This window comes from Plecotus auritus (assembly GCF_963455305.1).
Source record: "Plecotus auritus genome assembly, chromosome: 3".
Classification (NCBI taxonomy): Eukaryota; Metazoa; Chordata; class Mammalia; order Chiroptera; family Vespertilionidae; genus Plecotus; species Plecotus auritus.
This window is the reverse complement of record NC_137772.1, coordinates 223,189,868-223,217,680: the sequence shown is the minus strand read 5'-3', so window position 1 is coordinate 223,217,680 and position 27,813 is coordinate 223,189,868. Positions and strand designations below refer to the sequence as shown.

The 27,813-nt window shown below is 48.0% G+C and overlaps 1 protein-coding gene across 3 annotated transcripts in view; it reads right to left on the bottom strand.

Annotated features, from left to right (window-relative positions):
* Positions 1 to 26,194, bottom strand: part of SREBF2 (sterol regulatory element binding transcription factor 2) — a 52,101-nt gene extending 25,907 nt beyond the window's left edge. Inside the window, exons 1-5 of one of the 3 annotated variants that reach the window (XM_080659716.1) lie at positions 25,964 to 26,194; positions 2,399 to 2,509; positions 2,081 to 2,308; positions 835 to 1,016; positions 14 to 160 (exon numbers count right to left, since the gene is read on the bottom strand). In XM_080659716.1, coding sequence (XP_080515842.1) covers positions 14 to 160; positions 835 to 1,016; positions 2,081 to 2,308; positions 2,399 to 2,509; positions 25,964 to 26,051 — 756 coding nt within the window. In that variant the 5' untranslated portion in view covers positions 26,052 to 26,194. Of the gene's footprint in view, positions 1 to 13; positions 161 to 834; positions 1,017 to 2,080; positions 2,510 to 25,078; positions 25,219 to 25,963 lie in introns of those variants that run through there. The other 2 variants (XM_080659715.1, XM_080659717.1) reach the window with 2 other exon arrangements.
* Between the last annotated feature and the right edge of the window lie 1,619 nt (positions 26,195 to 27,813).

Sequence of the window (27,813 nt, the reverse complement as noted above, 5' to 3'; positions counted from 1 at the left end):
AGGTGGCTCTTACTGGTACTTGCAGGGCGGCTGTCTGAATGGGGGTGGTGAGGGCGGTGAGGGCTGGGTTCTGGACTGTGGCCATGACAGGGCTGCCATCTGTCTTCAGTGTGGTCAGAACAAGGGAATCGGTCTTGATGATCTGAGGCTGTACCAGGACCTGGATGGAGAAGGAAGAAAAGAAAGAGGGAGGTGCATTACTTTCCTATTTTGCATTAGCTTCGAACTGCGCAGACCCTCCAGGAAAGAAAGAGAAAATGAAATTTTCATGAAACTGAGAATACAGCTTGATTACTAGGTTGAGGAGGAGAAAGAGAGTCCTGAGTGTCAAGGTCGAAAGGCTTAGAGGAGAGCAGTGCCAGTGGCCTCGCAGGGGAAGAGCGGGCACGGCTCGGTGAGTGGTGGCGGGGAGAGGTCTGGTTTTGGGCATTCCCAGGAAAGCCAGGAAGCTGGCTGAGAAGCAGAAATAATAAACCAAGAAAAAATTTTAAAAGATAAATTACTTTGCTAGTAAGAAAATACAGTGCCACGAGGATACATGACTTAACAACATTTTAGCACATTTTCTTCCCAGTTTTATGCCCATTATCTGTATAAATAATACACCTGCATTTACTGGCTCTATGTGAGCGCCAGTGTACATCCTCAGATGCCATCTCAGCCAGGTCTCTATCCCAAGCTCACTGGTACCTTACAGGGCCCGGGCATCCCTACCCACCCTATGAGCTGTTCCTCACACTCCGATGGTCCTTCTTAGTATGTAGACCACATTTCAACCAAAGACCAGCCAAGCGCCCCAAGGAGTGCCTCCCTGAATCCTTGTCAGCCACCTACCGGGACCTGCTGCACCTGGGGCGCAGCCACTGTCTGCACCGTGGCTGGGGCGAGGGTCTGCAGCGTGCCATTGGCGGTCTGCGTCAGCACCCGCTGGGCCTGCACTGTCTGCACCTGCTGCTGGATGGTGACCGGCTGCACCTGGGAGGATGTCACTAGGCTTTGGACTTGAGGCTGAAGGACTTGGGAGAAGAGGAGAAAAAAGTCACATGGACAAGGAGTGCATTCTGTCACTGCAGCTGCAGCAATAACCGAGGATGGAGTGCCTCATAATGATGCCGACTCCCCACCTGCTGCTGAGAAGACATGCACAGCCATTTACAAGCTGGTCTCATAACAAGAACATCCCAGAAGGGCTGCATCAATTTCTGAGGGAACGAGTGCAAATTATTTTATTATTCTGGGTGCTGGGGTGGAGGCGAGGGAAGCTAATCAGCGAATGACTGTGCCCAGCAAGGGAGTTAACAGAGTGAACAGAAAGTGTACTTTGGGACGACTATCTCAGCCTCTCCCCACCCCCTAAACCAGGGCTGGGGAACCTTTCTTCTGCCAAGGGCCATGTGGATATTTATAACATTATTGGAGGGCCATACAAAATTATCAACTTAAAAATTAGCTTGCCACATTTGGTCAAACATTGAATTAACTCACCCCGATGCCTTGGCAGGGCCCCATGTTCCCACCCCGCCCTAAGCCCTTGAAGCCCACTGAAGAACTGTCAGAGCAATACTAACGCCCCGGGGCTCCCCCAGGGCAGAGGGTATCTGATGAAAAGGCACCGGGACACAGCACCACAGGGCAAGTCACTCCTTCACTCAGCACACTGAGGGCCTGCTACTCGGAGACTCAGCACCTCGCTGAGGTCATATCCTCTGCAATGGATGCTCAGATGTTTGCTGAAGGAAGAGTTCTCAACCTACAGGTGCCAAGGTCTGGCTGCTGCCTGGGTAAGTGTCAAGACGAATTTTACTCAAGCCTCCGTCTCTAGTTACCAGGACAGCCCTGTGTCCACTTGCTTGCTGGCAGGCACAACAGCTATTACGGCGTTTGAAGAGGCAGCGTATGAACTGTTCCCGGACCACAGTTCTGACTACCAGTTACCAAAACCTCATTGAGACAGGACCAAATCTATAGAGTCTGCCATCCCCAAAGAGGACAGAACTATTTACAATCTACCTCGGAAGTATCAGCAAACTGACACACAAACTTCAACCACCGTCACTGCCACATCCGACTTCGGAATCACCTTGGAAGCTGGTAGCCGCATTCTGGTATATCAGAGGCTGCTGGATGATCCTCGTCTGGGGAGCAGTGCTGAATGTCGGGGTGATCATTACCGTCTGCTGCTGCAGCTGAGGTTGAGGCTGGGGCTGGGGCTGGGGGCGGGGCTGAAGAACGGGAGTTGCCCTTGGCGGGTTAGGAACCGAGGTGGGGGAAACCTTGACCTGCAGGGCTGCAGCCTGGGGGGAGGTGGCTGAGGGAGAGAAGGAAGGTAATGGGACCTGGCTGAAGGAGCGCTGCATCGAGGGCTCCCCGGCTCCGCCACCGCTGCCCCCGCTATTACTGCTGCTGCTGCCGCCGCCACTTCCACCGCCGCTGGGGAAGGAGCCACACAGCTGCTCCGAGAACAAGTCAGGAAACTCTCCCACTTGATTGCTGACAAACTGCAGCATCTCTGTGAACAAATAAGAAGGAGCCATTTTATTGACATCCAAAATATTAACTTTCAAATTTGCTTAAGAAACAGGCATGAAAATCCAATGGCATTCCCAAGATCAGAGCAGAAAGGGGTCAGGAAACCCTCACCTCTCTCATGTGGGTATCACCTGGGCCAAGACAGCCACACGAGGGACAGCTCTATCTGTCTGATGTTCTCTCCTGACCCCACCTCCAGGCCCTTTCTTCCCTCCTTCCTGATTGTATCTGGCCTATCAGGAACCACCTCCGTGCTGGGTGAGGGTTACTTTTGGAGGGTATTGCTGGTTCCATTTTAGAGCTGGGGACACTGGGGCAGAAAGTGGGTAGTCACTGTCCTAAGGCTTTGGAGCTCAGAACTTAGCTCTGCTCCCATGAGGGAGAGTTGGCTGCAGACCCAGGCAGGCTCTGGGCTTTCTCTCCAAGATGGGCATAGCCCTGGGCACTACTGGTACCCCCAAGAACCTCAGGGACAATGAAGTTGAAGGGCCTCATGTCATGAATCTTTAGGGGTGGAATGGGTGAAAAATCACCCATAAAGTCCAGAACAGGGAAATTACTTGGCCAAGGTCACAAAGCTCATCAGGACACGCCAGGTTTCTGCCCCCGGTGCATTCACTGCCAGAGGCTCAGGGTAGAGGGCCCACGCTGGCCCTCTTCTGGCTGTGCCCCTCCCCCCTGGGCAGGGAGTCTGTGGGACCAACAGGATGTGTCCACCTGGAGACCATGCTCCCTCTAGATCATGCTCCAAGTGCCTGGGACCACTGAACTCCTGGCCCAGAAGGCTGCAAGTCTGCTTCCACGGCCTCTTCCCTGGACTCATCTCTCATGACTCCGTCCTTCCTCCTCATAGGGCTGGGCCCTGTTAGGAATCTAGAGCCCCAGCTTTGTCTCGGGTACTTTTTAGATCTACAATTCTCTACACTGTCCACATATTGCACACACCCCCCTATCTCGCCAATAAATTCCCAAAGAGTTACTGCTTGTTCCTGAATTGTGGTACCCTCTCTCCGCACCCTCAAGGCCACAGGATGCTGTGACTTGGTCACCAAAATAAGAAACAAAACAAAAACAAACAAACCCCCCAAACACCACTTCCCTTATTTCCCCACCCCATCCACCAGCAAGTCCCTCCCAGGACTCTAACAGAACCGGGTGGTAGCTGAGCCTGGACTATGAAAAGTCTCATGTTAGGCAAGCAAAATGCTAATGGGGGTTTCCACATCGGACAACTGGAACTTAGCAGTTCAGCGCTTTAAGTGTCTAGTTAATTCAAACTGCTGGCAAAACTGCATCTAACAGATTAAAGGCTGCATAGTGGTTATTTACCAAGAGCTCGACCCTGCTCTGCCTCCACTCGGCCTGTTGTGAGAGGGAGAGATCGCCACACATACTGTCACTTGTACCAACCAATTTCAATTCCTTAATACACGATTAAACTAAGAAATGTCCTCAAACTCAGCACAAAATTTAAACAAAACGCAATTTGGTGCTGACACATTCCAAGTACAATAGCACAAGATCATAAAAAGCTTTAAGAAAATGATTACGAGAAACCTAGTAATTTGTTGAGCTTTCCGGAATCCCCATAAAATGCTGAGTCTGGGGAATTGACACCGAAGCCTACTTTGTGCCAAAAGAACCTCACTCCCTGGCTGATCTGTGAGGCCACCTCCAGGACTAGAATCTTATTTGAATCCATGGAACCCTAAGGAGGGCAAAAGGCAAAAGGGGCCAGAGGCCTGTAGATGGGCACAGGCTCCGGCACCAGGTGGGTCTCAAGGCGGCACCTAACCTGCTGTGTGAACGTGGGCAAGTCTCTTCTCTTTATTCCCTCACCACAAAGGGCCACCTTAAGAATACTCACCTTGCCCTAGCCGGTTTGGCTCAGTGGACAGAGCCTTAGCCTGCAAACTGAAAGGTCCTCGGTTCAATTCCAGTCAAGGGTAGATGCCTGGGTTGCGGGCTCGACCACCCTGGAGGGGGCGTGCAGGAGGCAGCCAGTCAATGATTCTCTCTCATCATTGATGTTTCTATCTCTCCTTCCCTCTCCCTTCCTCTCTGAAATCAATAAAAATATATTTTTTTTAAAAAAGAATACCTTAAGAATGCTATCCTGACTTACTTAACAGCTTAGATTCGTTCTCTATTTCTGCACTTTATATAAATGGGTCATACAGTATGGCCCCTTGCTCTCAGATTCATCCATATTGTTACATGTAGTTATAGACTTTCATTTTCACTGCTGTAAAGCATTTCACTGGGTGAATATATCATGCCACTGGTGATGGGTAGTTTAGGTCTGGGACTATTACATGTGTTTTGATGAACACCTGTTATGTCTTTATGTTGGTAATTCATATTTGTAACTTATTTGTGTATGAAGCAGGTTTTTTTCCTGTTTAGTTCACTTCTGTGTTCCCAGTGCCTAAGATAGTATCTAGCACATAGTAGGTGTTCAATAAATATTTGCTGGGGGGGGAAGGGTCCTCACTTAGCTTGTTGTGAGGATTAGTAAGATAATTTATGCGAAGTGCTTGGTGAGGGTCAGACCTTCGCAAAGGTCCTCTCAGTGGTGCTTCTGGAGCATCCACCACACAGGCACTTGGCTCCACTTACATCATCCCCCTGAGTGCTCTCCAAAGCCTATAGTGGGAAGACATGAAGCAACTCGCAGAGGTCCCAAAGCTTAGTTCACAGAGCAGGGTAAGAATGTGTAGGCAGATGGAATACTTAAATTAAAAAAATAAATCCTTTCAACCCACACTTGACAAGCTCCAATGGCGTTCTCTCCAGCCAGGCAGATGGGCACTGGGCTTATTGGCGCAGAGGGCCCGTTAAGCCCCAGCATCTGAAGGAAGAAGTGACAGAAAGAAGCTCTTGAGCCACTGCTCCTGCAGGGTGCACAGGCCTCCCTGGGACCCCCACCTGGTTTGCAGTGAAAGAGGGGGGGTCCCGCCAAACAGAATGAGGCCAGGAGAAACAAGGCGTAGGAGGCACACCCCAAGCTTAGCTTTGCTGTGGAACTCCGAGCTACCCCCGTGGGAGCACCCTGTTGTCTCCTTGCTGCTCCCCGCTCTGATGACACAGGCTCTCATTTCCACAGAGAGCCATGAAACCCAGAAAAGGCAGGCCTGGGAGGAGGCTCAGGTTTTATGGAGCTTTGAAAATGAAGTTCCTGTTCCTGCCTGATGAGCTGAGGCCCCCAGGGCTTGAAGCTGGGTGGGCCACCCCTGGCAGCTACCACCCCCCAATCCCAGCCACATTCCTGTTTTCAGTTGCTTCTTTTTTTCCCTTTTTTTTTTTTTTTTAAAAATATGTTTTTATTGATTTCAGAAAGGAAGGGAGAGGGAGAGAGAGATGGAAACATTAATGATGAGAAAGAATTATTGATCAGCTGCCTCCTGCACATCCCCTATTGGGGACTGAGCCCTCAAGCCTTGACCGAAATCGAACCCAAAGACCCTTCAGTTTGCAGGCCGACGCTTTATCCACTGAGCCTAACCGGACAGGGCTCTTTTCTTTCTTCTATGGGTTTTTATTTTTAGAGAGAGGAAGGGAGAGGGAGAGAAGGATAGAAACATCAATGATGAGAGAGAATCATTGATCAGCTGCCTCCTGCATGCCCCCTAGTGGAGACAGAGCTTGCAACCCAGGCATGTGCTCTGACCAGGAATCAAACCATGACCTCCTGGTTCATGGGTTGACTCTCAACCACTGAGCCACACCCGCTGGGCTTCAGCTGCTTTTTTTTTTTTTTTTTTTTAAATATATTTTATTGATATTTTACAGAGAGGAAGGGAGAGGGATAGAGAGCTAGAAACATCGATGAGAGAGAAACATCGATCAGCTGCCTCCTGCACACCTCCCACTGGGGATGTGCCCGCAACCAAGGTACATGCCCTCGACCGGAATCGAACCCGGGACCCTTCAGTCCGCAGGCCGACGCTCTATCCACTGAGCCAAACCGGTTTCGGCTCAGCTGCTTCTTAAACTAAGGGTTAAGTTGCTAATAAAGTGGACCCGGCCCAAGAAACTACACCTGGGTTTTGGGCTCCTTAAAAGCTGGTAACCAAAATTACAGACTCCAGTTGTCACCTGTGCACTGAAACCGGTCAACCAAAGAGACCCCAAGTTCAACTGCGCTTTATGGAACTTGTGATCTGGAAGTAACATAAGTCACTTGGCCCTGCTCAGCCTAGCGGCATCTACCTGAAAATGAGGTAACCTGACATATGGTCAGATTAATTCTGGTCAGGAATGACGAGTCTGAAGCCCCAAGTGGGGCAACACCGTTTCCAAACTGTGTCCGTCTGACTTTTTCCTATACAGGGCTTGTTTTCGCACACGCCATGAACATGTATGCGAATGGTTCTGCGAAACAGGATCACACCAAAGATGCTATTTGGTACTCTAAAGCATGGAGTATATTCATTGTCAACCATTATGGATATTGGTTATATCATCCATTTTAAGAGTTCCAAAGTATTGCATTGCTTTGTATTGTACTGATGCTCTAGATTTAACCACTTAGTAATGACGGATGGGTTTTGAACAAAAATCTTTCCCCACTTATCTGATTATTTTATTGGATAAATGTCTAGCATTAGATGGCTGAATCAAAGGACAGGTATGTGTGCCTTGGCAAGGTTACAGCAGTCCCTGCTCCTGCCAGCATTTCCCACATCTACTGCTGTCCATCAGACAGTGGGGGAAAGGACGTCTAATTGTTTGATTTGTAGGAATAAGTACCAATGAGGCTGAATGTGTCTCCCCTACCAATTTTATTGGCCGTTTGTATGTCTTCCTTCGCAAATTGCCTGATCCAAACCTTTGTCCATTTTTTTTATTGAACTGTCTCTATTTATTGATTTGAAAAAAAATTCATATATTATGGGTATTTGCTCTTTCTTATATATGTGCCACACTTTGTTATTTTAATTTGTTCAGGAAGAACAACAGAATAGTCATTAAGAGTTACCATGTCCTAGCCTGGCAACTTGGGCAAGTTTTTCCTCTCTGAGCCAGAGTTCTGTCATCTATAAAATGTGGCTAACTATTATCCCTAACGCATGGGGTTGCTGAGAGAGAATTCACCTGGAATCTACAGCTTGGTGCCCAGCACTTAGTACTAGGTAGTACAATTTATTCATAGTGGGTTTTTTTACTGTCAGTTTTGCTTAGACTCTTATTTTGAAAATGCAAATTTGTCCCAATGCATTGAATATATTAAGTAATTTGAGCATAACCTGAATTTGTGTTTACTTATGCATGAGAAAAACACTAGAAAATGCAAAAACTGTACCCAGCTGAAATGAGCCACACGGGAATACACAAAACGCACACATGCACCAGCGTGGAGGTCACTGCATGTGTTCTTAACCATAACCATCTACTTTCTGTCACAAAGGCCAAAACTCTCCATGTGAAGCCACAGCTGTAACCTTCCAATGCCTACTTCCACAGCAAACCTTAGCTCTTTTCCAAGGTAAAGTTCTATTTCTATTGTGGTATTTATACACTTCTTAGCCACTTAGCATCTGCAAAACTGCTGTTTTATTAGGCTCCTATTTTTATTTACTTTATCTTTTTTTGTCACCTCTAGTGTTTTAGTATTATGACACCCCCACATAAAGCCCTGTGGTTTTCACTGCATGGTTTTACATCGTATGGTGATTTTTAGGAATTCATACATTGCATTACAACAGAATTGACCACTTACAAATTTTAATATTATGTAGTAAAATTACATGGTTCTGTGTTACATTTTAAAAGTCCCTCATCCCTAAGTTCATAAGGATACTCACCTAAACTTTCTTGACTTAGTTTTGTTCATTTATCTTTCACATTAGCTCAGCCCGACAAACGTAAGAACACAGAAGTAAACGGTGGAAAGGAGACAGACCACAGCCAGTGGGCAGAGGCAGGTAAACACAAAACCTAACTCCCAACGAGTATCCTTCTCGAGGGCCCTGCTTTCAACCTGATGATTCATCTCCCCTCCTAGGAGGTTTTATTTCTATTAAAAAATCTTACTAGTAGTAGAACTCCTGCTGCTGGACTTTGGGGGCCTGCTGAGAACAGGACTTCCATAACAATAAAAATGTCTGGGAGGCTGTGGTCCAAGGCCATGCTGCCAGCTATAAGTGGGCTCTTCTTAAAATTGAAGGTGCTTATGCTCGAGATGAAACGGGATTCTATCTAGACCAGGGGTGGGCAAACTTTTTGACTCGAGGGCCACAATGGGTTCTTAAATTGGACCAGAGGGCCGGAACGAAAGCATGGATGGAGTGTTTGTGTGAACTAATATAAATTCAAAGTAAAGGAGTGGAGGGGAGAGCAAGAGAACCCTCCGCTCTTTCGGCTCCGCGGGCCGGATAGAACAGCCGAACGGGCCGGATCCGGCCCGCGGGCCGTAGTTTGCCCACGGCTGATCTAGACAAAATATGTGCGTATGTGAACAAAGCAAAGGACAGTGCAGTGGCTCCTGGTGGCAAGCCAAACAAAGCAGCGTGGTCAGGGAGGGGTAACTCGCACTCTGGCAACAGTGGCATGCATGGTTCGTGCTAAATTCTGAAGCAACCTTCCCTCTAAGGCCACTGGACACGGAACCCGTGTAATGCTGTACCCCTCAAGGACTTAAATTTATTGAAAAGCAAATAAATACAATGAATTTGTTAAAAAAAATCTTAAAATAAAATAAACTTCAGAGCGGGGAAGGAGAGGAAGAGAGGGATAGAAATACCAATGATGAGAGAGAATCATTGACTGGTTGCCTCTTACACATCCCCCACTGGGGATCGGTCCTGCAACCAGGGCATGTGCCCTGACGGGGAATCGAACTGTGATCTCCTGGTTTATGGGTGGATGCCCAACCACTGAACCACACTGGCTGGGTAAGTGAACTCTTTTTACTGGCAAAGAAACCACAAAGGGAAATATTGGGTGGGGAGGTGGGGTTTCTCCAATACTTGTGTTTCACAATACACACAAACGTGTCATATATGCCTTTGCATATATCAACTATCACAAAATAAAACATGTGAAAAGAGAAAAAGAAAGCACAAAGGTAGCCAAAGTCACTCTCAGATGGTTTTCTAGCCTGCTCTGCTTGGCTCTCTCTCAGGGGCAGCCTCAGAGGGTTCCAGCTCTGCTGGCCAGTCCTGGCTCCTCTGGTCCCACACAGCAGGACACCTGAGCCAGCTCAGAGTTTCAACCAGGAGAGCGATCTTCAGCACCACTCTCAATTGTTCTTTCTTCTTTCCTCCGCAGCAAGTTCGCTGTGAAATCCTGGCAGGTCTCCTTCCATGGTATCAGAGTTATCTCTGCTCCACTTCCATACTCTGCCTGATCTCAGCGGCAGCCTCCTACCCAGTGACAATCATCTTCTTATTATCCTGCTGGTCCAACAGTCTTTCAGACCAAATCAAATTTCTTAAACAAAGCTTCCCACCGATTGCTCCCTCCGACTCCAAGGGACTTCACTTCCCACCCACCCAGCTCATCATCCATCCTGGGAAAACACCCACTCCCTTTTCCGCACCTGAATGTCATCACCGTCCTCCCCTTTCTGCTCCTTACCATCTCCTTCCTGTCTGAATTTCACAATTCCATTTAACAAATACTTACAATTGCTTTCACCAAGGACTCTCTTCCACTTCAGATCCAGCTATCTTTCAGCTGCTCTTAAACCCAATTGTGACTTAAGAAAAATTATCTAAAACTTGAAAATAAAGCAAAAAAAAAAAAAAAAAAAAGAGAGAGAGAGAGAGTATCTCTTTAAAGTCATACTAGAGATAGGCATGTCTAACTTGCCCAGCAAAAAGTCACCTGATGCTCTATGGAAACATAAACTTGTTTAACTTTCCATATACTACTGATTAGGTCCACATTTTGTAAAGTTAGATATTTACCTTTCAACTCATAAACTGCAAATGACTTCTGTCTGGCAAAAAAAAAATAAATAATAATAATAATAATAATAATAATAACAACCTTGAAGGCTTTGTTTCTATTGTCCTGTAGGACATTAACTAGTTTTACATCTAAATTTGCAATTTTATTCTTTTCCTAGTATGTAAATAAAAGTTTTTTGCATTTTCCTTAGCTCCAACTTTATCATCCTGCTTGTTGTTCTTGTTTATAAAGTTAATAAATCTTTAAAATATTAGCACGAGTATGTTTTTAACATTTCAAAAATTTAATTTTGCTACATAACATACATCAAATTACATAAATATATATTTGGTTTTTAATCCTCACCCAAGAATATTTTTCCATTGATTTATAGAGAGTGGAAGGGAGAGGGAGAGACACAGAGAGAAACATCCATGGGAGAGAGACACATAGATTGGTTGCCTCCCACACGCACCCTGACTGGGGCCAGGGATCCAGCCGACAACAGAGGTATGTGCCCTTAACCAGAATCCAACCTGGGACCCTTCAGTCCTAGGCCCAAGCTCTATCCACTGAGCCAAACTGGCTAGGGCTAATGAAGTTCTGTTTGTTTATTTCAGAGAGAGGAAGGAAGAGGGATGGAGAGAGAGAAACATCAGTGATGAGAGAGCATCACTGAAGGCCTGCCTTATGTTCGGCGCTTTGCATAGACTTCCTCATTTAGCCTTCACAACACTGAGAGGGATGCTATTATCATTCCCACTTCACAGAAAAGGAAATGTAACGTGTCCAGCGTCACCCAGGCAGCAGGGGTGGCACTCTGACTTAAAGTCACACTCTCAGCCACCACACTGGACAAGGCTTTGGTTCCACATTGCATGGATATTATTAAATGGAGCCTGGCATGGGGCAGGTGCTCAGTTAAGTGCCTGGTTCACGAATGAACACGAACACCCCAAGCTCAGGAAGAGCAATGTTAACGTAAAAACACTGAAACCTGTAAAGAATTTTTGTGAGTTTATTTGAGCCAAACTGTCAACAATTGCCTGGAAGCAGTATCTCAACGGATAGGGATAGTGCTCCAGAGAATGGCTGGTTTTCATCTATTTTTATACACAGCAATCAAAGGAGGGGATGTAGGTGGGTTACATGAAATCCATTCGTGATAGATTAGAGAGGCGGGAGAAAGCAAAGTGTGTGTGTGGGGGGGAACCCCAGGGATTGGATTAAAAAGTAAAATGGCCGAAACCGGTTTGGCTCAGTGGATAGAGCGTCAGCCTGCGGACTGAAGGGTCCCAGGTTCGATTCCGGTCAAGGGCATGTACCTTGGTTGCGGGCACATCCCCAGTGGGAGTTGTGCAGGAGGCAGCTGATCGATGTTTCTCTCTCATCGATGTTTCGAACTATCTCTCTCCCTTCCTCTCTGTAAAAAATCAATAAAATATATTTAAAAAAAAAAAAGTAAAATGATAGACACATACTTAGGTGGGTGCACGAAAGTCAACAGTCAACAATTAACATGATAACAGTAACAATGAAGGAACCCAAGGGGCCTGGAAAAAGGGAAGTTAACAAGTTACCCAGACATTTCAAGGATATGTTATCATAGATGCAAAAAGACAGACAGGCTCTGCTATGGTAAAGGTTGACCTTGTCAGTGAAGATACCGGCCTAGGACGTAACTACCCACCATAATTGCTTTTAGTTAAAGTTTCATTTCAGACCATCCTTGGTGGTGACTTTATTTATTTATTTATTTTTTAAAAATATATTTTATTGATTTTTTACAGAGAGGAAGGGAGAGGAATAGAGAGTTAGAAACATGGATCAGCTGCCTCCTGCACACCCCCTACTGGGGACGTGCCCGCAACCAAGGTACATGCCCTTGACTGGAATCGAACCTGGGACCTTTCAGTCCGCAGGCTGACGCTCTATCCACTGAGCCACACCGGTTTCGGCCTTGGTGGTGACTTTAGGTGTCTCAGTTTGCAAGACCGCCATGCAGGCCTCCCCTGAGCGGTCAGGTCAGCATGTGGCCCCTTTGGTCCACAGAAGGAGCCGTCATCCCAGCTCTTCCTTCCAGTATTTCCTGGCTCTTTACCTGCTCCCGCCCCTCACAGTACTGTTCTTTCTCTAATCTCCCAGAACCAGACACTGAAAGTTGAGCAAGAGTGGCAAGTAAGACTTCAAGGAACCCATCCTGCACAGCCCGGTTCCTTAAGACCTCGAATTTCACAATGCCTGGGTAACCAGGAATCAAACCAGCAGTCAGGCATAAGCCTGGAACTGAATTCCTGGGGACAGTCTCCAGCAACTCACCATCCCATCCTTCCATTCATCACCACACCCCAAACCTCCCTAAGACTAAGGACAGAAATAATACTTGCAATGCAGGTTGTTAAATCATGCTGCAAACATCCACCCAGCCCTGGGTACTATGGCTGAGAGCTGGAGGATTCTGAGTACAAGGCGTGGGACCCAGCACAGAGCAAGGACTCCAACGTGTTAGGTTCCTTCCCACCTCCCAATTTCAGAAAACACAGACAAACCCAGCCGAGTGGAGTTGTGAAAAGGACGGCACCGACAAGTGCCTCCCCCAGAAGGGCTGCAGAGCACAGAGAAAGCACTCATCCATCCTGCAGGCAGTGGAAGCTGAGCAGAGAAGGATGAAGAGAGTCTTGGGAGGCAGAGAGAGGGGTACTGCAGGCAAAGGCAGGTCTGAGCAAACCCACAGCACCGGGAAATGTCCTGCAAGCTGCTGCAGGGGAGAGTGTGCGGAACGGAGGGGCAAGATGCAGCTGCTTACAGTGAAGTTGTGCAAGGCCTCAGTGGTACCACATCGCATCTGACTTTATTTCAGAGGCAAGGAGAGGCACCAAATGGAGTGGACAAGGGCCACTTTTATTTTGGAGGTCCATCACCCACCCTTCCGTCCCCTCCCATCAGCACCCTGGGCTTCCTTTTGGGGAACCCCCACGGGTGGTTTTGGTGGGAGGAAAGGTTTCCTGCCAGTAAGTGATTGACACATGCTCCCACCAGGAGCACCCCTCTTTCAGGAGTGACCTAGGAAAGCAGGGATGTGGCAGAAATCACTCTGGTGGCGGGGTCCTAACCCAGTTGCCCCGGGGCTACCCTCAGCTGCAAAGCCTCCCTTGGGTCCACGCTATTTTCCAAGTTCAGCTCTCCTGCATTTTTATTCAGTCCCTGCACCGTCCTTCCCATAAACCAGCGATTTTCAACCTTTTTCATCTCATGGCACCCGTGAACTAATTACTAAAATTCTGTGGCACACCAAATACACATATATATTTCATTTTTTGCCAATCTGACAAAAAAAGGGTATAATTTTGATTAATTCACCCTGGATGGTTATTGTTGTGTTGGCTGTTGCCATTTTTTAATTTGACAGTCTAAGGGAAAAGAGGTCAGTGCCCCTGACTAAACAGTCAGGTACTGCATGTTTTAAAAATCCTTGCGCACAGCGCTGAAAATCGCTGCGGTAAACTCCCTCTCCGTTCGGGCAGCCCCGGGAGTTTCTGCTGCTTTGATCACCAAGACTCCAGGCACACAACACACTGCAGCGGACGAGGGGCCTGACCCAAAAGTTTGAAAACTTCTGCCCTATACTACATTTTGGCCACGCTGAATCACGTAACCCAGAACATGCCAAATTATTCCAAATTTTGGTCCAATTCAGTCAAAATGAATATCTTACCCCCTCTCATTTAGAAAAGTCTGTTCACTCTCACCCATCACAACTCAGCTCAATGCCAAAGTCCCTGTGAAGATTTTTCTAATTCCCTTCCTTGTGCTCCAAAACCTTGGAGCCTGTACCTCTGTTATGGCATTCAAGCTGAACTGGGTTAACTTTTTAAATTAAATTTAAAAATTTTAAAACAACTTCTGACCAAAGGCTCCTAGACGGGCAGGATGAGTAGGGGATCCCATATCAAGATGCCCAAGTTCAACTCCTGACGCCACTTCGTTAGCATAGGAAACCTCAGGCAAATCATTTTATCTGTCTCAGTGCCTCATCTGCAAAATGGGGATAAAATCGAGCATCTGCCTCACAGCACTGTGAGGAAGACAAGTGTATCAGGACTTGTGGCCTCACTGGACTGTCCACACTTAGGAAGAAGCAGGACTTCCCTGTTGCTGTGGGGTGGTGAGCACCTGAGCTGAGCAGACACCACGTTAACAAGGCAGTTCCACATCTGGTCCTGCAGCCAGAATTTCATCACTGCTCCAAACCAGACCCTAAACCCAACAGACCAGTTCCACAGGGCCAGACGCGGGAGCTAGGTTATTAGAGACATCTAGACACATATTCATTAGCGATTACAAAGGCCTAAGAGGTGTAGAAAGCTCTTTCCCATTTCCCAGCCCTTCAATGGTTTAAGATTCGTTTCTAAACAGAGGTTCCCCAGGGCGCCTTACGCCTTAGCTTGAGTCCCAGTCTCTGGGACCTTGCTACTCTTTAAAAAATTCCATCGTGTCAACAAAGTTTAACCCTTGAATCTTGTGGTCCAGAAACGGAGCACGTGTGCCCTGCACTTTGTGACCGCTCCTCTGCATCTCACCCACGCCTACCAAAGCCGCTTCAAAGGAAAAAAGGAACATCCCAAACTGTATTCTAAAAAAAGGCCCCCGGGTCCTAAAGGGTCAACCTGCAAACTGAAGTTCCTCATTCCCTCTCAGACAGAGTCCAAAGGGGTGAGCTCCTGCCCTCCTCCTCTCCGTGTTGCAGCTCACTGGAGTCTTGCAGCACCTGCGATGTGGACATCCCCAGCCCCACCTTACTTCCGGCGGAAACTGAGGCTCAGAGAAGTGCTACGGGACGGGACGCAGGGGAAGTGACCACGCGGAGCAGACCTTTCCAGGTCTCTAGCCTCAACCCACCACACCACCTTGTGTCTGCCATTTGGAGGCCGCTTATACCAGACAGGGCTGGGGCACGGGGTTGAGGAAAAGTATGTGTGCATTGGAGGTGGGCAGGTAGTTGTGTGACCTGGGCCTCAGTTTCTTCATCCGTAGCTTACCATTCAACTGGAGAAAGGATTAAAAGCGTAGGTGAAGGGCCACACACACAGTGTGAGGGTGGGGACTTTACCCTGCAGAGCCCAGCACAAAACAGGCCTGGGGGGCGGGAGGGGGGGTCTGAACTGTGGGTCTGACCAGACATGGTGCTGGGCACATGGTGGGTGCTGCCTACACTGTGATTTCAAAACCAGATGAAGGATGGAAAAGAATAGGTGACTGCAGAGACAAGTCAGTCAATAACTAAGGAACGATGTCTCATTCACCTAGAGAACACCGATGCACCTCAGGATAAAGGACGATATGTCTGCACAGGATCCAGATGAAGTGGTCCCACATTCATTACCAAATACACGCATGTAGCAATCCCACTGCCAGCCACTTATCCTGCACTTACACCGGCACGCACCAAATGATGAATTTACACTGAGTGGCCAGGTTATTATGACCACCTGACGTTTGTAGGCAAATGAGCCGTACACTGCATCGTATGGGATATGGAAGCCGAAGGCCTGTTCGAACAGCTTTGCTGTCTGCAGTTACCAAGATAAAACGTCTCCAATTCACACAGAAACACAAGGATTGGACAGTCGAGCATTGGAAAAAAGACATGTGGTCCAATGAATCACGTTTCCAGTTGCATCATGCAGATGGCAGAGTGAGAATTTCACGGAAACAGCATGAAAGCATGCACCCCACATGCATGAGTACAACCCTTCAAGCTGGTGGGGGCAATGTTATGGTTTGGGGCATGTTTTCCTGGCATGATTTGGGCCCTTTAACTCATGTGGAACAACGTCTGAATAGCACAACATACCTAAGTATGGTTGCTGATCAAGTTCATCCTATCATGTTGATGGCGTATCCCAGTGGAGATGGCTTCTTCCAACAAGACAATGCGCTATGCCACGGTGCTCGTATTGTGCAGGAGGGGTTTCCAGAACAGGAGGGAGACTTTACCTTGCTTAGGTGGCCCCCACAATCACCAGATCTCAATCCAATTGAGCATTTGTGGGACGAAGTTAAAAGAGCCATCAGGCAGCTGGTCCCACAACCATCCAATCTCACAGAACTGGACGGTGCTATCCATCAGGCATGGTGTCAGATTCCTCCCATCACCTTTCAACATCTCGTGGAGTCAATGCCTAGAAGGATCGCCGCAGTATTGAAGGCAACAAAAGGTGGCCCAACGAAGTACTGATGGGGCGGTCATGGCCACTCAGTGTACAAAGCTATTCGCCGCTGCATTGTTTTTAGCAGTCAGACTGGAAACACCCTCCAATGTCCACCGTAAAGGGACTGATGGAAAACCATGCAGCAGTGAAAAGAACTGGAAAGATCTCTAAGATATGGTCCTACGTGAAAAAGGGGGCAAGGTACAGGAGAACAAAGCTTAGAGAATGCTACCTATTTGTGTAAAAGAAAGGGCAGGAGCAAAACATGAAAATCCATACTCATTATTTGCTTGTATTTGCATTAAGTTTGGAAGGAGGTAAAATAAAAAGTTAATTCCTTGTGGGGAGGTGGGGGCTGTGGGCCCTACACCGATGGTGGACAGGGCTGGTAGCAAGACTTTCCCCAGTACCTCTAATGTTTTTTATTTTCCTACATGACTGTACTACCTTTTCAAAAAAATTTAAATATTTTCCAAGTCATAAGTGCCACCCAACACAGTAATTTATAGCATTGGAAGGGCATTAAAAATGAAAGAGAACAGCTGCAGTGTGAAAGGGCTGTAACCCAGCTCTTGGCTTGAAGAGTCCTCTTTGGGAAACACACACCGATGAACCAACTCCAAGGTGACTTGCTCATCCGTGTTCAGAGCAACAGTCCTTATGCTGATGAAAAACTCCAAATGACACAGGTGTCCCACAGAGACATGGATATGCAAGCGTTTGCCTTTCACATGGATCATGTTAGATTATATGGCTATTACACCTCAACTGTTTCAACATACACCAACCTGTAAGTGAAACTAACAATTTGTGTGCACATTCACAAAGGTCAGACAGAATCCAGAAGGATACCATTTGATATTCAGTGCTATTTGAATCAAGTTGCTTAAGAACCTCTTTATATTTAATTACAAAATTGAGGAGAGAAAAGATCTAGTTGAATGAGAAGTAAAAATGTATATATTTTTTTAGCCCTAGCCTGTTTGGCTCAGTGGATAGAGCGTCGGCCTGTGGACCAAAGGGTTCTCGGTTGATTCTGGTCAGGGGCACATACCTTGGTTGCAGACTCCTCCCTGGCCCAGGCCCTGGTCAGGGCTTGTGCAGGAGGCAACCTATCGGTGTGTTTCTCTCATATCCATGTTTCTCTCTGACTTTCCCCTCTCTTCCACTCTCTCTAAAAGATCAATGGAGGCTGTCTCCCCAGTCTGAGAGGCAGTCCGGCTGGGTCCTCCTTCTCCTCCTCCCCCTCCTCTAATCCTGGTTTTTCTACCCTCCTCCGTAATGAATCTCGCTCGTTAGTGCGGAATAAACTTCCTCTTTAACATGCAAAAAAAAATAAAAATAAATAAAAATAAAAGATCAATGGAAAAATATCCTCAGATGAGGATTAACGCCCCCCACCCCCCCCAAAAAAAGTACGTATTTTTTAAACGTGGAGACTTGAACTGAGTATGAGAACAACAAAAGCCTTTTCACTGAGAGGCAGGCAGCCCTGAAGAACATTAGGCCAAAGGCCTGGGTGTGAATGTGAAGAATGTTTGTCAAGGGCGAGGCCAGGCTGACCCAGGAAGGAGAAGAAACTGGTTCGGTGGTCTGAGCCACCCCAGAAAAGGGACCTGGATGAGATCAGGAGTTAAAAATGGGTGGAAAATAAATAAGCTGTAACAGCAGCTCTTTCAACCCAAACAAACATTAGCAACAGTGAGACATATTCAAGTGTCAAAACAAAGCTGATGTCTTGAAAAACGCTAAAAAGCAGATCTGTGCTTCACCTCACTGAGTTTTTCCAAATGATGACTCATTGGAAAAAGGGGAAGTCAGTTTCTAACCCTTCTCACCTCCGCCTCCCAGGGGTACGCCAGCCACACCCTCCCAATTCTCACCCCAGCTCACTGGGTTGGCCAATCCAACATTCCCAGTGATGTGGACACTCAGGCTGGGGACCCACCCAACACCCTGAACTTCAACCACTTCCTTTTCATTAGACACCTCTTTACAGAGCGCCTCAGTGCCAGGTACTGTCTGGGGACTCTGCCAAAGATGGTAGTGACTGCAGGGAGAAGCCAGCAGAGACCCAAGACAGCGCCACCAAAAGGCTCAGGGACTGGAAGTTCCTCCCAGGCTGGGGTGCTGGGTGCGCTACCAGCAGGACCGCATGAATGCAAGTTATCTGACATAGTGAGCCCTCCAGAGCCCATGAAGTAGGGACAGTGACTGACAGCTCAGTCACATCAGCGTACCTCGTCATGGACTTCAGAACAACAAGATCCTACAAGCTTCCAGGAGAAAACAAGTCACACATAAAGAATCAGGAGTTGCCGAAACTGGTTTGGCTCAGTGGATAGAGCGTTGGCCTGCGGACTGAAAGGTCCCGGGTTCGATTCCGGTCAAGGGCATGTACCTTAGTTGCGGGCACATCCTCAGTGGGAGGTGTGCAGGAGGCAGCTGATTAATGTTTCTCTCTCATCGATGTTTCTAGCTCTCTGTCCCTCTCCCTTCCTCTCTGTGAAATATCAATAAAATATATTTTAAAAAAAAAAGTCCTACTCAGGCTGGACTTCTATTAAAAAAAAAAAAAAGAATCAGGAATCAAATGGTATCAGATTTCTTGACTACTAGAAGCTAGAAGACAATTAGGCAATGCCTTCAAAATTTTGATATAAAATTATGTTTAACCTTAAAATTCTAAACTCAGCCAAACTATCAGATTGGAGTGAGGGTAGAATGAAGTTGTTTTTTAGACAGGCAAGGTCCCCCAAAATTTATCTCCAGTGTATTCTTGTCCAGGAAGCTACTGGAGGATGTGTTCCATCAAAAAACAAGGGAGTGAAAAAACAAGAACTAGGGAACAGGGGCTTCAGCATGGTCCCCAGGGGGATGGCTAAGGGTGGTTAGGGTAAGTGCAGGACAGCAGACCTGGACAGCCATCATCAGATGGGGTAAAAGAGGGAGGGCTCCCAGAAAGACATCAACAGGGGGATAAAAAGAATTGCCCACCAGACTGAGAGTTTCTGTCCTAAGATTCAGAGCTGAATTAGTTATGGGAACATGGGAAATAATCAAGTGAATAAATGAGGCCATTATAAAGCCCTATGAAAATACCAACAGCAATAATAAATGTGGAGGATCTACCCAAGAGAAACGAAAACACGTCTACACAAAAACATGTACACAAATATCCATAACAGCTTCATTTATAAAAGCCAAAAGGTGGGGACAACCTAAATGTACATCAACTGATGAATGATAAACAAAACGTGGTGTATCCATACAAAGGAACACTAGCAACACAAATAGACCCGAACAACATTTTGCCACATATTGTTATGATTCCATTTATATGAATTTTCCAGAATAGGCAAATCCAGTAAAATCTCGATATAACAGACTTAATTCAGGCGAGGAGGTGTCTGTTAAAGCCAAAATTCTGTTATATAATAAAGTAGGTTTTTCCAAATGCGTATGTTAAAAAATTGACAAAGTAGTTTACCTGTTTTTACTTAAGTAGATACCTCTGTGTAATTAAAATTAAGTATGTATGAAAAGCTTAATTTCACAGAAAAGTTTTCTATATGCATTACTGTAATTTTAAATTTATACTGAGTAGATCTAGTAAACGCCTGCATTCACCAATCACTGCAAGTAAACAAATGCACATGGCTGGGGCATGACTTAGTGACATCACGCATTAAAACTGCTGCAGAAAAGTCACATCACACGGCAACGGAACAAATTACCCAGCGCAATGTGGTGTGATCCCGTACCAATCATTTGTTGAACATTGTTTAGGAGCAGTGACTCTTGGACTTAAATATGTAGACTATAGTTGCCAATCCTATATAATAAAAGCCTAATATGCAAATCGTCCCCTCGACCAGGAGCTCGACCACTCACTATGTCGTGCACTGACCACCAGGGGGCTGCGTGGACCATGGCAGGCGTCGGGAGCGACAAGGCACTGGCAGCGGGCACCAGTGGAGGCGCTGCCAGCCCAATGGGCCCAACAAGAGCGAGTGGGCCGAAACCGGTTTGGCTCAGTGGATAGAGCGTCGGCCTGCGGACTGAAGGGTCCCAGGTTCGATTCCGGTCAGGGGCACGTACCTTGGTTGCGGGCACATCCCCAGTGGGGGGTGTGCAGGAGGCAGCTGATCGATGTTTCTCTCTCATCGATGTTTCTAGCTCTCTATCCCTCTCCTCTCTCTTCCTCTCTGTAAAAAATTAATAAAATATATTTAAAAAAAAAAAAAAAAAAAGAGCGAGTGGGACCATGGCAAGATGGTGGAACAGGTGAGTGGGCAACGCCAGACCAATCAAGCCCCCACTCGCACTCGCCTTGGCCTGGCGCTACCCGCTCACCTGCTCCACCATCTCGCCGCCGTAGCCCGCCCTGCACCTGCATGGCCTCTTCCGGGTGAGCCAGGCCGCAGCTGCCAGGACCACAGGGGCCAGTCGGGCTCCCTGTAGGTTCGCACATGAGCCGATCTGCGAGGCCGGCCGGGAGAGAGCGCGCTGCCCAACTGGCTTCTATGCGGTGCTGCTGGGTGGCCCAGAGGCCCACGCTGCACCCCAGCCTGCGGCATCCAGCCACGCTCACCGCACATCTCCGCATGGGGACTCAGGCACTGTGACTCAGGCGGAGGGAGGCGCCGAGGCCTGGGGGCCCAGGTGCTGCCCAGGGCCCAGAGGTCAGCTGGGACCTGCCCTTCCACACCTGACGCTCGCACTTCAATGGCCAGCCAAGCCTAGGGACTGCCCCCATGCACGAATTTTGTGCACCGGGCCTCTAGTATGTAATATTTAATTATGTTGGCAAAATTATTTTTTCAAACATATGACCTATTTGCTAAAATTTGTTAAAAATAAGTGAATTAATAACAAAAATAACCTGTTAATGTAATTATAAATAAATCTTGGTTAAAAGCATCTTAAAATTAACAGGGTGTTAATTTAAAAAAATTTTTTATTGATTTTAGAGAGAGGAAGGGAGAGTGAGAGAGGGATAGAAACAACAATGATGAGAGAAAATCATTGATTGGCTGCCTTCTGTACGTCCCACACTGGGGATCAGGCCACAACCCGGGCATGTGCCCTGACTAGGAATCTAACCGTGAAACCTCCTGTTTCATGGGTCAACACTCAACCACTGAGCCACTCCAGCCGGGTGACTGGGTGTCAATTTTCACATATGACATATGGACTGAAATTTTGTCCTTTAAATCTGAAGTCCATTAACTCAAGGTCCACAAAACCAAGTATTTAATGTAAGTAGATTAGGTCGCTGATGTTTCTTTAACCTTAAGAGAACAGCCGCCTCTACTTGTCTATCACCTACTCACTCCTGACGCCTTTCTGGTTTTGTAGCCTCACACTCACTTATCCGACTGCTGTCGGCGATCCACCTCCTAATTGCCAGATCCCGTACCCTTTCATGCCCTGTCATCCTTGCTGTCCTCGGCAGCACTGTCTCCATCATCCATTAACCAGTCTTCAAAAAGCTCACCTCCCATCAGTTATGACACTTCCGACATCCCGGTTCCATCTCCTGCCACTTCTATCCTTAACTCACTAGTCACTACTCCTCCATCTCCATCCTCAGGTTTGACCTTCTCCTGAGTATCTGCCTCTCATCTCCTAGTAGATGATCCCCATGAATCTTAACTTCAGCCCTTTTAAGACAAATTTTCATCTCCCCGAACCAGCTCTCCCTACTGGCTTCTGAACTCTCCCAATGCCTGGATCAAAGCCTTGTTGGGGATCTTAGAATTCCACCTCTGCTCTGTCTTCAGGGCCACGCCTTCTGAGGGCACGTCCTGTCACATCTAGCAACTTGCAAAATAGCCACTTCCTATCCACGTCCCATCACCCTCTTAGTATTATTACCTCACACCTAGACGGCTGCAGTTCCCTTCTAATTGGCTTCCCTGACTACAATCTTCCTTGCCCATCACCACAGTTGAATTTCCTTAAAATCCATAATTAATGTGTCATCATCCCACTTGCAAACCCTCCCTACATTCCACAAACCATCTATGTCTGGTATGAAGACTCCCACAATTTGGCTCCAACTCACCTTTCAGAACATACACCTTCTACTGTTTTCTTACACATACCATTTATGCCAACAAATTACTTGTAATCTCCTTTCACATTTTTGTCCGCCACCCATCTGTTTGGGTCAAGCAAAATAAAACCTCTACAACTGTGCCTTTCCTTATTCCAGAGGAAGCCGATCCTGCCTTTGTCTTTCCAGAAGACCTGGCTTATCATGAAGTGTGAGGCCCTGTCTCAATACAGACACCTACAAAAGATAGTGCTCTAGATACCTTATCATAAGAGGCCCGGTGGCCTGTGACCACAAAACATTCGACAGTGGCACAAGGACCTGAAGATCAACTAACACGCATGCTTTGTTGGGCCAATGTTTAAAAATCTGGGTATTACACATAAAAATCCAGACCTGGGCATCTCTTAAGAAAGAGAAGCTGATCTCTCTTCGGAGGCTCCTCGCTTGCCTACTCAGTCTAAATCTGGTTACCAGTCACTCTCTGTAACATGGACTCATTTTATTTTCATAAACTCTATGACATAGAGCCATGACACAACAGTGTCATTTATTTTATTTGTTCAGCTTGTTTCCTCCCTCAAGAACTAACGTTTCCGGAAAGAGAAGAGACCTTGAATGCCTTGTTCAAAGTTATTCAGCTATTCTCAGCACTTTGCCCATCACAGGGGTACTTAGAAGCCACTCAAGAGATGTCCTTAATGAGTGAATGGATACGGCCTCCTTGGGCCCATTCGCTGTGGACTGTAGCAGGGCCAACAATGCCAAAGGATTCTGCTCACCTGCCTGCCCTTCCTAGAGGCAGGTATGAGCTCTCTAGGTTGCAAGTATCCCCTGTCCCCCACCACACACATCCAACAGTATATGTATCTATATCCAGTCTCTTCCTCCACACCTGGCGGCTCCCGATTTAACCCAACCTCAAGGACTGTGTCTGGTACAACTTAGAATCCTGCCCAGTCCAAGGTCCTGGATTCATTCAGGCATTCCACAAATATTTACTTCTAGGCGCAAGAAATACAGCGTCAACAAAACAAAGGCCCTTGCCCTTGCAGTGCGGAGGTTCTGGAGGTGGAACTGGGGTAAGTTCAGGGATGTTTGTACCTGCAGACCACTGGCCTTCAGCCTGCCCAACACATCTTGTCCTCCAAGGCCCAGGTGAAGGGCCACTTCCTTGGTGTAGTGTTCCTGGGAAGCCAGCCTTCATCAAGCTCCCCAAAGCTGACTTTCACTTATTGCTCTGTGCAACTGTGAGCTGTTCTATACTCAGCACTGCAGTTTTATTGTTATTCATCTCAGGTTCCATGAGACCATAAAATTGCCTTTCCTATCTTTCATGTTCCCTAACAGCTCAGAAACCACAGCTGGCATTTTAATACTTGTTGACCAATTAAAGACAGGGAGCCACTTTTTCCCAAATCTGGTATGGAGACCTACAAAGCCACTGAACCGCTGTGGTAGTTTCCAGAATGTACAATTTACTCAGAAATCTACAGAGATAAAGTTAATACTTAACCACTAGGTAATTTAACACATTATAAATTAAGACAAGTAGGGATCGATTATGGAATGGGAATGCAAAATGGACATAAATTTCTATGTGTGAGCCTCCTGGTAGGCAGCTTCAGGCATGCTTTTTACTGGCTGCGTGGCCTTGGGTAAATTAATGAACGGCCTTGGGCCTACGTTTCAGGATCCATGAGAGGGGATGAGAGTAGTATAATGGTAGTCTTGACCTGTTAAGAATTGAGAACATTAATGTTTATGGTATTTAACAGAATACCTGGCATGGAAGTGCTCAACACATGTTAGCTGCCTTTGCCAAGTTCCAAATACAGCCCTCCCCCATTTGTTAATACATCTCTGTTTTAGGAGCTCTTGGTGGAAAAGACTGTGGTTAGACTTGGTAATTCAATTAAAGGTCTTACCGTGCTGCCCAGATGACCAAAAAGGGAAAGCAAGGACAAGCCAAGGGTAAAATGTTATAGAAGCAAAATGGGAAACTGATCCTTTCCAATTAGCTGCTGCCAATGATCTCTTCCCCTTGAAGATAATCTGCTACCTCGGTTTCTACATCTGTACAATGGGGATGGAACCATCATTCCTGCCTGCAAGGCTGGACTGTGATCCTGGACATGACAGCACTTGGCAAAGTCAAGAGCACAGTGCACCTGAGTTACTGTTTAAGAGCATGGGTTCTGGCACATTTATGGTTCGATCTTAGCCAAGTTAACATCTCCTGGACTCAGTTTTCTGTTAAATAGAAAGAATAAGAATATCTATCTTGTAGGACTGTAGCGAGGAATAAATGAAACAATATCAAGTATTTGGGGCCTAGAACATCAGAAGAGTTCAACTATTGAGAGTCATAATTACTAACCTATTCATTGGACTTCTCACCCTCAAGGGTCAGGTGGAAGCCTGATGTAGAGACAGCAACACTGGCCCGGGAGCTGGGCTCTGTAAACAGCTGGGTGACCTTGGGCAGCTCGCTGATTCTTCCCAAACTTTGGGTTCCCGTGGTAACAAATGAGAGCATCGCAAGAGAGGATTCCCAGGCTCCCACCAGCTCTTCCACGCCACTGTTAAGACTGCTGGACCAAAGACCACCCGCTCCCCTGCCTGTGCCCGAGGGGCCACAACTCAAAATTCCTGCTGCTCAACTCCCTTTGCAGCGCTACAGCAGGAGAGCCCGCGTCTTCATTCCACAGAGATGCTTCCATACCCGCCACCACCGCTCGTTTCATCAGCAACTCGCTTTGGCAGCCGCTCGCTGCCCAAGGTTTCCCGAGATCCGGAGACCCCTCGTGGGTCAAGCTCAGAAAAACGGGGTTAGGGGCGCCGAGCCGAGGGCCCGGCTCCGGGAATCCAAAGCCGCCCCCGCGGCGGGGCGAGGAGTGACAGGTGCAACGCGGCGTGGCGGGCGAGTGGGACCTGGGGGGGCGCGTGTAGGCGCGCGAGGGAGGCGGCGGCCGCGCGCACTCCTCAGGCCGCTGTCGCGCTCCCGGCCTCACGACCCTCGCTCCGCCAAAGGACACGCGACGCTCGGGAGCAGACCCCACGGCCTGTCGGAACGGAGCGGCCGGGCTCGGGTTCAAACCCGCAGCGCCTGGAAAGCCTGGGACGCCTCGGGGCGGCCGCGTGTGCCGGTCCTTCCCGCGCGAACCGGGACTCCGGGCGGGGGACGCAAGCGCACCCGCGTGCGCCGCTGTAACCCCTTCCTCCCCGCGCGCCCCCGCATCCCAATCCCCCACCCATCACTCACCGTCGATATCCCCCAGGGTCAGCTCGTCGCCCAGCTCCGTGAGCGTCTCCATGGTCTCCAGACCGCCCAGCTCGCCGCTCTCGTCCATCGTCCGGCTCGGCGCAGAGGCCTCCCTGCCGGCCTGTTCAGGGACTCCCGAGGGTGGTGCCGTCGCCACCACCCATGACACCCGACAGCCCCCGCCCGGTACCGCCTCACCGGCCGGTGCCTCCCTCCGCCATGTCTGCGCTGCGCAGGAGGGGCGGGGCGGGATTCCCCCGCCCCCATCCTTGGCCCCGCCTCCAGGCCGCACGCACTCCTATTTATTGTCAATGGGACCAGGCGCGGCGTAGCCAATCGGCGCGGCGAGCGGCGCGTGGGGTGATGGCGCGTCAGCGATCAGCAGCTCAGATTTGCATAGCGAGGCCACGCCCTCGCGGTCTAGTAGGGACTGCGAAGGGAAGCCTCCGGGTCCTCAGCCCAACCGCCTTCCCTAGTTTAAAGGAGCCGCTCTCTTTTCCGCTGGGTCTGCTCCGCAAGCTGTTCCATCCATCCGCCGGGAGTTGAAGGGTTAACACGCTTCACTCGAGCCCGCTGGTTGGACCCCCTACCCACCAGCCAGCTGTAAGTACATTACATCATCTTCCCAGCTGCCCCCGCCACCCCCCTCGCCCTGCCCGCCTGGGAGAGCCGGTGGAATCAAACCTAGGCCCCTGAGGCGTATGGAGACCATTCAAATCATGTTTCTCCCACCCCCTTACAAAGGCGGAAACGGAGGCTCGACGTGGACCGTAAATTGTCCAAAACCTCTGCGCCTTCGCACCTGCCTCGAACAAGCGCTTCTTCCTCTCGTTATCCCCGACACCCACCGACACACACACACACCCCACCGCCTGCAGACCTTTAAAACAATGCCAGTGCCGGGGCCACCACGAGCCGTGGCGTGAGCATTTTGACAAAATTCCGCAGGAATTCTGACGCGCAGCCACCCACAGATTCCCACTCCTTCAAGTACCCACTGCTCCATCTTGCAGTTGGTTACGATGTAAACAAATGTGCAAACTTCTAGTTTATCCTAAGTAGTAAAAGTACCAGTGCTCAAAGAAGTACGCAAGTGTGTGTGTTTAAAGACTTTCATCCCAAAGTCTAACTGGGAAATTGGGAAGCCTAATAAGGGACCGGATGAATAATTACATCCACACAATGGAATACCATGCATCATTAAACATTACATAGATAATTGTATAACTGCTGACAGCCTTTTGCAATATATTGTTAAAAGGGAAAAGTATATTCCCTATAAATGAGAGGCAGCTGTTGCTCAAGACTTAGGAGCAACACAGGCCGTGTGGAGGCAGACATACGGACCCACTTATGCAGTGTGACCTTGGGCAGTTTAACTGTTCTAAGCCTTAGTTTTGCCATCTCTAAAATGGAATAGTGTCCCCTCATAGCTGTGAGGATTAAATGGGGTCATCTGCACATTCTTTGATAATATTTATTGAACACCTCTGTGGTAGGCAACTAGAAATAGTTCATGTCTTCTGAGAGCTTCCAGTCTAGTGAACAACCGTTAAACAAACAAACAAACAAAAAACCCAGGCAATAAACAGTACAAGTGATCAAAGAAAAGCAACGGGGTGTGATGAAACTAACAAGGGATCTGACTTGGGATGTCAGGAAAGCCGTCCACATTTACTAGTAAGATGAACCCTAACATAATGAGGAGAGAACTGCATTTGGTGTCGGTGTAGCTGGGGCAACAGACAACAGGGACAAGGACCCCGAGGCAGCAGACGCTGCTACCAGCCAGCACTTAGTAAGGCCTGGCATGCAGTAAGTGCCCACACAAAGTAGCTACTGTCACTGAA